Source organism: Cavia porcellus, unplaced genomic scaffold (assembly GCF_034190915.1).
Source record: "Cavia porcellus strain 051 isolate PalLab524CR breed Dunkin Hartley unplaced genomic scaffold, mCavPor4.1 scaffold_25, whole genome shotgun sequence".
Lineage (NCBI taxonomy): Eukaryota > Metazoa > Chordata > Mammalia > Rodentia > Caviidae > Cavia > Cavia porcellus.
This window is the reverse complement of record NW_026947508.1, coordinates 54048627-54060637: the sequence shown is the minus strand read 5'-3', so window position 1 is coordinate 54060637 and position 12011 is coordinate 54048627. Positions and strand designations below refer to the sequence as shown.

Sequence of the window (12011 nt, the reverse complement as noted above, 5' to 3'; positions counted from 1 at the left end):
TGCTTTACTTGGTTAAATACTTCACTTTTGAACTCGTCTATGAGGTCCTGGGGATATTGCTTTATGTCTATTGGTTCCGTGCCTGATACTGCATGTTTTCTGTCCTCATTCTCCTTTGTATTTACCTTTCCTGGATCACTGTTCTCAGGATTGGGGACTAAGGACCCTTTCTTGTTGCTCCTTCTTCCCATACTTTTTCATACTTTTTGTTCCTTCCATACAAGTGTATATAAGAGGCCCAGTTTCTTTCTTTGTCAGTTACAGTTTGTTTGAATCATGCTGGCTAGGTGTTCCTGCCCACTGCAGTGTACTAGAGAGACACAGACCTGGGCAGCCTATGCTGGGCCCACCCCTCCAGGTCAGTCAACTTGGTGAAGGCTTCACTGCATTAGAGTCCAGTGCCAGGCACAGGGACCTGGCTTGGGCTAGCCTACTGGGTTTTAGTCTGCGGTGTCACCTGGTCAAGCACTCCACCAATCCCACTTGAGAGGGGAATATGTGACTGAAGTCACTGCAGCGTCCTGTTCCAGCTGGTCTGCCTGGTCCCAGAATGTCCTCTGTTGGAGCCTCCTAGTCTATGGAAGGGTTCCCGTTCCTCTCATTCAATGCAGGTCCATGCAGGGCTCCCTGCCAGGTCTGTTCTCAATTCGATTCACCGATTCTCGCTCTCAGAGCTTTCGTGTCTCTGTCTATCCCTGCTGTGCTGATTCAGATGCAGCAGAAAATTCAAGTTGTGGTTTTCAGATGCGCGGGTTTCAGCTTAGGCACTGAGACTTTAACTCAGTGTCTAAGTTCCAGTTGTAGCACCAGGATTGCATTTCCAGTTGGTTTCTCTCAGCTTAGTTCGTTCCTGGGTCAGTAGGGTATATCTCCCCCTGCTTAGGACTCCCCACACCACGTCATTCCTGGAATGTAAGCTGGCTATCTCAGAGAGCCTCTGTAGCTGCTGTTATCTATCCACCATGTTCTTCCAGAACCTGTTTTGTTTATTGCATTGGATAGCATGGGAAGCTATTTCACAGACAGAAAGATATATTATGGTAACCATTTTGGATTTGCTATTATCTTGTTTTGAAGTCCTTTATTACATTCATTGTTTTGCTTTTCTTGGTTCTATATTGTGCTGTTTTGTTTGATTTTTTTACCATGTCTAAAGGTATCTGCAGCTATTTGGAAGACAACAAAGAAGCATTATGGTAATCACTGTTGATTTTGTATTGAAGTCCTGTGTCACTTGCACTGTTTGTTTTCATTGGCTTGATTCTGTCTTATTATGCTTTGTTTTATTCTCTTTAACATAAATGAAAAGAAAAAATAATAAACACAATAAATTAAAGTGATCTAAGCATATATGCGTTTATTGCAGCACAGTTCATAATAGCTAAATCTTGGAAATAGCCTTTATGTCCGTCAACAGATGAATGGATAAGGAAAATGTGCACCAAGTCAGTATACCATAGAGTGCTATTCTATCACAAAGAAGGATAATGCTGAATCATCTGTGAGAAAATGGATGTATCTTGATACATAATGATAAGTAATAAATCAGACACACATGCTTAAGTATCACTCTGTTTCTTTCACATGAAAAACTCAAAATAAGAGTAAAAAACAAAAACATTTTGCTCTTTACATATTTTTATTTCTTTAAATATTTAAAAATATTTATTTATCTATTTAAATATTTTTGCTTTTGTCTTGCTTCAAGATATAACTCAGTGAAAAGTTCAGGTCTCAGGTGGCTGGAACTATGTGGCTGAACTCATCAATGTTGCTGTGTTGTATGAAAAAGTTCAGTTCATCAAGAAGAAAAGATAAAGCCTCAATGAAGACTGGATAGTTGTCATGTGAATCTACATTTTAGTCAGTCACTGAGCCAACAAAAGAAATCAACCTGGTGCAGTATATGCGCATCCAATATTGACTGAAAATCTTCCATGGCCAGGCATTATGCTAAGTGCAAGTAAGCAGAAGCACAGTACTGTGATTCCCTTCTTTTACCTCTCTGTGCTAAGGACCCCATGCTGGTATCATTCTCCTGTGCCCTCTAAAGTTGGACAATGAATGTTTCTCTTTCTCGAATATTACTCAACTCTATTCCCTAAAAGTTTAAAAAATACATGGCAAAGATAATTCACATTTACCCTTCAGCATAAAGTTTTAAAATGCATGACAGTTTACCCTATTTTGCTAAATGCATGACAATACTCTTGAGGATTTAAGGAGCATTCTTTTGAGTTGAATAAACCCTCAAACCATAAGAACATGGCCAAAATATCCATTTGATTTTTCCATTTGAACTTCTTTTTCCTATTGGCTACAGACAGTGCCTGACAGTTCTTTAGGAAGGGACTTTCACATTCATTTTGCAGTGTTGATTGCTCAAAAAAAATTCTCTTTGCTTCTACTCTCTCTGGTCTCTTAGATGTTTTTTCTTCTGAGGCTGTAATCACTTGTTGCGTACAAAAGTATTCCTTGCTGAGTCTTGGAGCAAAAAATAGAAAACTGTAATTAACATCTGAAAAAGCAGCATTTGGATCACACAAAGAATGCATAGCTGAAAAATTAAGGGGCAAGGGGCAAATTGCTAAAGCCTTTGGACTAAGGGTATGTAAGATGAGATGCACGTGAGGTGCTGCAGCACTTGGCAGCATTCAGACACTCAGAGAGGGTCTTACAGTAGCCATCCTCAGTATCTGGTCAGTCCACCCCATGCTGCCGGAAAGGTGCACACTCTTCCATAATGGTAGAGTAATGGTGGGGTAACTCTCTGTTTTACCCCCAGCAGTCCATCACACAGCAGATGAAAAGTAAATAGCAAAAGTAAAAAAAAAATCAATGTGGCTTTCATTTCACACTCCTCCACACAAATACAAAAACATCTTCATAAGTTGGGAAGTCAGCTACATGTCATTATATTGCCAAATTCAGTACTTGACCACAGAGCAGCAGGGAAAGAAGACTACATAAGGCATCTTATAAATACTTTCTTCCTGGGGGATGATGGTGACAAGAGATGCTGTTTATTTTTATTATTATCATTAGGCTGGTGGCCTCTTGAAAGGCAGTGATTTGAAGGGCAAGAAGAAGGAAAAATGAGAGCCCTATGGTCTACCCATGATCCAGCCTTAACTTCACAATTTTCTTCAGGTTTTGGAAAAGATCTGCCTGTAATCACTCTACCTCCATTCCCAGAAAGTACCTGTATATACAATGGACCCATCCACAGCCTGGCTCTCATCACTGTTCAGTTCAAGTAGGAACTCTGAACCCACAGTCTGAGTTGCAAATTAATCTCTAGTACCCACTAGCTATGTGACCATGGATTAGCAGTATGTTTTTTTTTTTTTGTCTTTTTCCTGGGGATTTAGCTCAGCGGCATAAGCACCTGCCTTGCAAGTAGGCAGTCATGAGTTCGGTCCCCGGTACCAATAAAAAAGGAAAAAGCAGTGTGCCTTTCTGAGCCCCAGTTCCAGTCCATATAAATTGGTAGGATAATTTTGATAACTGTGTAATTTACAAGGGTTAAAAATACACATTAAATTTCTTAGCCCTCATGGCTTATGCAACAGACATTAGCTGTCTTTGTCATTGCTGCCGACTTTCCTCTGCCAAGGCAGTGCTCTAGAATCTCTGCTGCACATCATCCCTGAGGAGGATCACCTGGATTACTTTCCTCCACTTGGGTAAACCTGCCCTGTCTCCATGTACTGATATATATATAGAGAGAGACAGCTGGCTAGGCTATTTCCTTTTTTCTTTAACTAGCTCTAAACAATGTAAATATGGCTAACTGAGGTGCTGAACCAAGATATTTGAAGCTATGTGGCAGTGACTGTTTCCCTACCCTGTGATTCCCAAAACAGGAGCAGGCTGTTTTCTGGCGGAGCCCACAGACAAGACCACAAGTTCCCAAGTGTCTTCCCACCAGGATGGTGGCTCCTAAGTGCATCTTGATGAGCTCTGTGGAGAGATATGAGGGCCTGGGATGGAATATTCTAGAGGTCTATTTGGGTGGAGGAAGGAAGAGAGCAGACAAAGGCTCACTGAGGCCCCACTGAAGTAAAAGTGCTCATTGAAAATCTTTTTCAGGGGCCATGTGAGCTCCCTGATTTCCCTGAGAAAAAAGATAAGTAAGGAACACATAGTCTTTTAAACCTGGGGAGCTTCTATCCATTGGTAAGGCCTCAGCAAAACAGGTGAATGATGATAAATGAGTAAGGTGAGATGGGAAAATCCAAGCACTGGTATCATTCCCCACCCAAAGGAGTACAGTCGGGTGTCACTAATTAAGTTTCTACTATTCCACAAGGGAGAATGACACAGGGAAGATACAGGAAGTATGGACTCACTCAGCAAGTGGTATCATTACCATAAAAGTAACAGCAAAAGGGCCAGAATGAAAATGTCAGTGGAGTTAACAGCATTGAGTTGGGAAGTAAAAAGGTGAAAACTAGTATTTATTAACCACCTATTGTATACCACCTTTAAAATGAGGACCAATTTTAGTGGTGTACAGTGCCCAAAAGCACTATGTACATGAATGCAGCCACTATTGTCTTTTCTGACATTCTCTTTTACTTTTTCATAAAACTGTATGTATACCTAGCCTTTTATAAATAGCAAATATCTAAAATGTCTGAGGTGATGTTTTAATGTAGCATACACCCAATAAAGATACTACCATCATCAAGCTAAACATATTTGTCACCCCAAACGTTTCCTTATGCCCCATTTTGACTGTATTTTCTTTGTCTTCGCATCTACTTCTCCATTCTAGATAACTATCAATGTGCTCTCAGTTACTGTATTTTAGTGTGCATTTCGCAGATTTTTAAACAGTGGAACCATGCAGTTTGAATTCTTTTATGAGGGTGTCTATTCTGTTACTCAGCAGAGTTTGTGCTTAATGTATGTTGCATCTTTGCCATGGTTTGAACAGAGTGAGTGTTCCCAAGGTTTGGAAGTTCGACCCTCACCATGGCCTCGCTAAGAGGCCCTTCCTTCTCCTGAATTCCTGTTTTACCATGTGGAAGGTGTCTCCCCTCCCCTCCCTCCTTCTTCTCTCCAGAGTTCTTGTCTGGTGATCTATAATGACCCAACCAGGAAGAGCCAAGCCAATGCCAGTACCATTCCCTTGAATCTACAGACCCACAAGCAAAATAAACCTGTTATAAAGTGCCCAGCTTTGTACCCCAATCCTAGTATCAGCCATTTCCCCAAAGAGTCTGGGTTCTTCTCATCAGATGGGGCCCCTGAACACCATATAGTGGGTGTTAGATGTGCTTGTGTGACTAGTTTCCAAGATAATCTTATTTCCAGGCCCTCTCACCTGGAGGGTTACGTAATACATACATGGTTATCAACCTGTGTATATACATACATACATAGATACTTACGCAGAGCTGTCTTCTATGTTAAACTAAAAATGAATTCCTACTGATACTCTAATTCTAACCCACTCCATAGGATCATTCCATTATCATGTTTAATAATAACCCTGTGTTTGGTAATTTGTGCCAGATATGATGTCAAACCATTTACAATAATTACCTAATTTAATTCTTAATGTATATTTATAGGAGAACGCTATTGGCCACATTTAACAGATGAAGAAACTGTGGTTCTGAAAGATGTCTTAAACTACAGGGAGCAGTCAGCCTAGTAAAGGAACTTGAGTCCTTAATCTCCCACATTCACCCAGTGACAAAATGTTTATATTCTCAATATTGTCTCCATATTCATCAGAGACTGAAAATTTCATTTCTGAGCAATGTAAGGTGCAGCTGACTTTTTGGCTTTTCAGTCCTGTTCTGCAGAAGTCTTACCTCATCAGTGCTCCTCCCTGACCCAGCTGTCTCACATAGCTGCTGGAGGACACGCTGCCACATTATAGCTCCACTTGACAGCACCAGAGAAGGGGTGCTGGAGTGAAGGCAAGGATCAGCCGTGACCTGGTGACTTTTTGACCTCTGGCTAACCCCTGCTGTGTGTTATCCTGAATTTCAGCAACTTGTAATTAACTGTGAGCAAGCTGCTCTTCTTTCATGGAGTTAAAAAAATAAAAAGGAACAGCATTTTTTCCTTGTTAATTAAATAATCCAGGAGAAAGATAAATGTGCAACCTACACTCATATCTTCTAAAACATCAAAGGCCTCATTAGTACCTGTTAAGTTTTACCTCAGGCTTTCTCTCCAGATTCTTGGAAGCAGGAGGCTTTTAATTGTTTACCAATAGTCAATTACCTGTTCATTCCTTCATTCATTCTTTAGGGGTGACCCAGAAAGAAACAGTCCTTGGGAATTTTGTCTCAATTAACCCACTGACTAGAAACATCAGAAGTAAGCAGTCAGGAAGAAGGAGATTCCTTCAGCTCACTTGTAAACCACTTTTTAAAAGTCTTGCAGATCCTTTTGGCCCTGTGTTCTGTTTGGTAAATTTTTCCTGACAGCAGTAGTTTTACTTGCCAGAACCACAAGAAAAAGGGTCCTTGAGTTTCCCTAAGAGCATTCCTCGCACTGCACCTTGCCTAGACCTCACAAAGGTGATATTGTTGAGCTTGCTGGGCTTCCACACCTGAGGGAGATCAAAGGCACTTCCCCATGCTAGTCTGACCACAGTCTCACCCTCCTGACATAACATTAAAGCCGATGACTAATCCCCTTGGCCCAGAAGGCCAGTTTCCACTAGCAAGTACAAAGCCAGGGAGGGTGGGCAGAGTATTTCCAGTAAGACAGGACATCATAAACTGACAATTTATGGTCCTCATTCATTGCAGTCAACTGCAGCTGCCCATCAAATTTGTTAAAGCCCAAACAGTTGCTTCATGTGAGCCATTTATGGCAGTGAGAAAGTTTCATCAGAATCCCATCCACAGCTGAATGTCTATTATGTGGTAGGCACATGTACCCAAGAAGGATGATATCCAGAAGCCCTTGATTTCACAGATGGAGAATTCAAAAGAAGTTCCGTGGCTCTCTCAAATCACAAGGGCAAACAGTGCATGGAAGGATGCCCTCATGTGTATCTAACAACGATAAACACCTGCTCTCTCCATGCCTCAACAGGGTCATAGTCAGCACATACAGTACCAAGTTGCAGCTGGGAATATGAGCTTTGGGGCCACACAGCAAACTCTGAGTCCTTGGATTGAGAACTTAGTATTTTGTAACCCTAGGAAAATTATTGGACTCTTCAATGCCTTAGTTTCTCATTTGTAAGACATGAAAAGCCAGTAGCATTCGGTGAAGAGACAGTGAAAGGCATTGCAGAGACTTTCATTTAGACACGTGTCTGCTTAGAAGTCCAAACTGAGTGGACACATATGCCTAACACCCAGGCTTGGTGGTGGAAACCAAAGCAGATTTGTTCTACTAAAAATAGGGGATGGTTCAAATAGTTTTAAATAGTGACAAATGAACAAATATAGACCCATGTAAAGGGAAATAAAGACTGGCCTGATGCTTGGACACTTCCTGCCAAAAGGGTTTGGCCTCCCCTTCAATGGCCTCACTATAGCGTTGCTAAAGGGGAAGAAACATGGAAATTCTAATTTTCTATCTTTTTTATTTTAAAGAGAACAAAACAAAACAGAATAAAACAAATCGGAACAGAATAATACAAACGATACAGGACTTCAAAATAAGGCAACAGTGACTACCATAATGTCTCTTGTTTTTACAAAACAGTTGTCTATACTTTCACACATAATAAAATCAAGCAAAACAAAGCAAAACAGAATAAGATCAATCAAAACAAATAATGAAAGCATTATAGGACTTCAAAACAAGATAACAGGAAATTAACAATTGTTATTGTAATATATCCTGTTATCAAAATAACTGCCCATACCCTCAGACACAGTAAAATCTAACAAAACCAAACAGAATAAAACAAAACCTAACAAAATTATGAAAATGATACAAGAATTCAAAGTAAGATAATAGAAAATTAACAGTGGTTTCCATTTTCTGTTTTCAGGAATTTCCTCCCTTATCACTTTCATAATATCTATTGTGGTTTTTGGATCCTACTAACTCCTTCAATTTTTTACGCTAGATAACTCAGTGTTCACCATACCATATGAGTCCAAACCATTGCACCTACGAGGATGATCTCCGGGTGCATATATTTACCTACAAGGCCTTGAGATTATCCTGCTTTATAGCTGGGCCACTTTCCATTGTATGAAATGCCATACCTTTCTCATTCATTCTATGGTGGATGGGCAAATTACTCTTGCTTTTTTCTGGTCTCCTTTCACATGGAACAATTGTTTTCTCCCCTTTGATTTTCAGTCTTTGAATTTCCTTTCAAGTTAAATATGTTTCTTATACATAGGAAAATGTGGAACTTTAAAAAAAAAAGTTGGTCCAGGACTTCGATTTAACACAGGCTAGAATCCAGAAAAACAAATTTTAAAAAATGTATGTCTGTAAAGTCTAGCTCAAATGTTTCCCCAGGAAGATTTCTGTAACTCTGGACCACCCCTAGCAGAGCCACTGGCTTCATACCACCCTGTAATGAGTGCTGGTAATCAAGAGCAGACCTGGGAAGTGCTTGCCCATGTGAAGCACTTCACCTTAATTCAGTCCTCATACCAGGAGACATGGGCTATCATGCTCCATATTTTGCAGATCAGGAATCTGAGGCTCTGAGGGTTGAAGTACCTTGTCCAACGGCCCATTCTCAGGAAGTGGGGAAAGGGGGACTAGAAACTAGCTGGGCTGTTTCAAATATCTCTATGACACAGGATACCACATGGAAGAGATACCGTTGAGTGCCTGGCACATAACACACTCGGTATCATGATTTCAGTCTGAAACTGTAATGGATCCTCATGCTACAATATCTGTAATAACTATCTCATCAATGCAAGGGTCTATGTTATCCTTATGTCTCCAGAGTTCAGCACTAAAAGGACATAGCAGTAAGAATCAGAAAATAAATAATTGCAGCAATATATGAAAAGTAGCTACTAAAAACAGTGGAATGCCTCTGTGTGGTCCCAACAGGCACTAACCAGCTCTGCATGGCATATGCTTTCCTATGAAATGCAGGCAATTCTGCCCTGAGCTGTGTCCCATTTTCCTCTCTGCTCATCTCCTGCCTCTCCTCCACATTCCCCTCTACTGTACTCACCTGGGAAAAATCCAAGGAGTTGTCTATCTCATTCTAACAGAGTAACGACTTTTAAATAAAAATATGGTAAAAATAAGTACTTATCAAAATAGAATGCTTTCAGATTCATACATTTAAAGAAGGTATAAATTTTAGGGCAGGCACTAAATTTTAAGTGCAATTTTGGAGAAAGTGTTTCTATTAATCCATGGGGAAAAATTGACAATGTAAAAATTGCTTATCAGTGTTCTTTAAAAGTCATGATATGCAACCTAATTCTGCAGCTCATCAGGATACTCCCAGAGAGATGGATTTAGATTGATGGACAGCCAGAAGGCTGCTTATGTTCTCTGATTAGGTTGTTCTCAAAGGCAGACTCAAACCTTGCATGCTTTTTAAAAGTTTGGTCCGTGGACAAAGTTTGGGCAAAAGTAAGTCAGGCTGTAGAAAGGATGATCTGGATGCTCCTGGCTTGACAAAGCCCAAAGGGGTAGAGAGGAACAGAGGAAGACAAGGTGGGGTGAAAGAGCCGGTACCACTATCCCTCATCCAGTCTTCATGTGCAATGACTTTGCCCTGGTGCTTAGCATACTCACCCCCATGTGACAAGAGGAAGTCCCACAGATGACAGCCAGCCGTGATGTCATTGGCTGTCCCTCACAGATGAGGCCATGACCCGTCACATCTGCTCCAATCACTCCTGTGAGAAAGTAAAACAAAACATATCTCTTCAAAAAAAAAAAAAAAAAAAAAAAAGGGAGAGAAAGCCAAAAACAAGCATAAAACCTATGCTCCTCCTGTGGCCAGCCTACTCACTGGCCATGGGAAGGATATAAGGAAATGTGCTGCTTTGCTTCACTTTGACCCATACATGGTATCAATCTTATAGTAGTAACATTGACTATTTTCTTCCACATGAAAAGCAGTAGCTGCCAACTATTTTCTGCTAGCAGGCACACGCTGTGCACTTACACAGTGCTCTCCCTGGATATTAATACTGTCGGTAGAGGTTGGGAATACCACAGACAGACATCGGTGAGAAACTACAGCCTGCAGAGGGTAACCAACTTGCCCACAGTCAGGCTGCAATAAGGAGTGGAGTAGAAGCATGGGATCTGGATCAATGCCTCATACTCGACTTCAAAGAAGGCTGGAGAAGAGGAACTGCCTCACAACTGAATCTTTCTGGCATCCTTAGGTTACTGATCTTACTCCACTTACTGCAGGGCTCTGAGTGTGAAGGAGAAGGAGAGGGAGAATCCTTGTTAAAAGAATGTCAAGTAGCAGTTTCCCATAAATGGTAGTGACTTGGCTTATCTACAGACTGCATTCTTCAATTACAAATATGATCAGAGAGCTAATCAGGGCTGCTGTTCTACCTTTGTTTATTCAACTATCCAACAGGTAATCTGTGCCCAAAATGACACACTTGGTGTGATGTGGAAGCCACAGACAAGAAGTGCATTTTACAACATGAGATAGAAGGTGAACCATGCAGGGCACAGATGAGACACTAGGATGCAGGAGAGGAAACCTCTTGCTGACTTGTGCAGCTCCATGCACTGCCACCTGTTTCTCAGTCTAGAATATGGGATACTCCTTTGCACCTTTGCATTTGTTGGTTCCTCTGCCTGGAATGTAATTCCTTACCCTCTCCATGAGGCTGGCTCCTATTTACTTCTAACACAGATGTTATTTTTTCATAAAAGGCTTTTGGCCCTGTAGGAAAAATGGAAACTTCTTGTTCAGTGTTCTCTTGTATTACTGGATGTCCTTAATAGAAAAGACTGGCAATTTCAAGAGCTCATGAACTGCCTGATCTCCTTGCCTAATGAAGGCCGGAGGAAACTTTCTGGTTTATGCACATGCTCAGTAGCCCAGTGCCTGCTAGAGTTGCTACCTCAGGGCAGAAATTGAAAATATGAATGCTGGAGGAGGCAAGATGCAGAACAAGGGTCCTTGTGCTCAGGGTGCCCAAAGTCTGGCAAAAGACAATGAAACCAAAATTGGGCATTTCTGCTGGGGCTTGAAGGGACTTCTCAAGGAGTTCAGTCCATACTGTCCCACAGGTGTTAGTCACATGAAAGGCAGAATAGGGGGTGTCTTATTAAGTCATAGCGTCTCAGATATTGAGGCATAGACTACTCAGCAAGCAAGCTTTTTTCTTAAAAAGCTGTGGATGTAGGGGCCACAGAGAAGCATTTTATAGTTTCTAAGCATTTTCTGTTGCTTTTCCCCACTTCTCCTTTCTGGGTGCAGCAACTTGTGTACCTCTGCTATTTTTCAGAGACCCAGCTGAAGGGAATACAGCTCCTCTGAGCTTCCCAAATTGCTCATTGCAGGAGTTAAAAATCCCAGCATCTAAGCAATTAAGGTTTGGGATGTTAGCCTGTGGAATTCTGGGCCCATCTGCTTCCAGAAGCAGCTCCTATTCTTTTTAGCATAGTGGGGCTACCCCCACACTGCAGCTTCCAGACTCAGTCATGGTCCAGCCTATCAGAAGATCCAAGGGCTGACGAGAGCACAAGCCAAAGCATGTCTCCTTGTCTTCCTTCTTCTCAAAGGGATATTTTAGCTGTGGATATTTCCCTTCTGCTTTGTTGACTGAGTGGCTACAGCTGCAGTGTCCACCAGTGTGAACTGCCTTTGGTGTCCATACTCTCTCCTTGGACCCCACAGCCTCCAAATGGTAGCAGCTTCCATTCTGTTATCTCTAGCTTTTCAGATCCTTCATTACCAGGGAACCACTTTCTTTACATGTGAAACTCTCCTTTTTGAACACTTAGTATGGCATGGGATTTCCGCAGGAACATTGAGGGATGTGGGTCCCCCCTCAGGCCACAAAGAAGAAACCAGATAATAAGCAAATTTTAGCTGAGCTTTTCTTGTG

General features: G+C 41.4%; 1 protein-coding gene across 14 annotated transcripts in view; it reads right to left on the bottom strand.

Moving 5' to 3' along the window:
* Positions 1-12011, bottom strand: part of Fggy (FGGY carbohydrate kinase domain containing) — a 511054-nt gene that overhangs the window by 226022 nt on the left and 273021 nt on the right. For all 14 annotated transcript variants that reach the window (XM_063236600.1, XM_013146222.3, XM_003464041.5 and 11 more), the window contains one exon: positions 9718-9821. In XM_063236600.1, coding sequence (XP_063092670.1) covers positions 9718-9821 — 104 coding nt within the window. The remainder of the gene's footprint in view (positions 1-9717; positions 9822-12011) is intronic.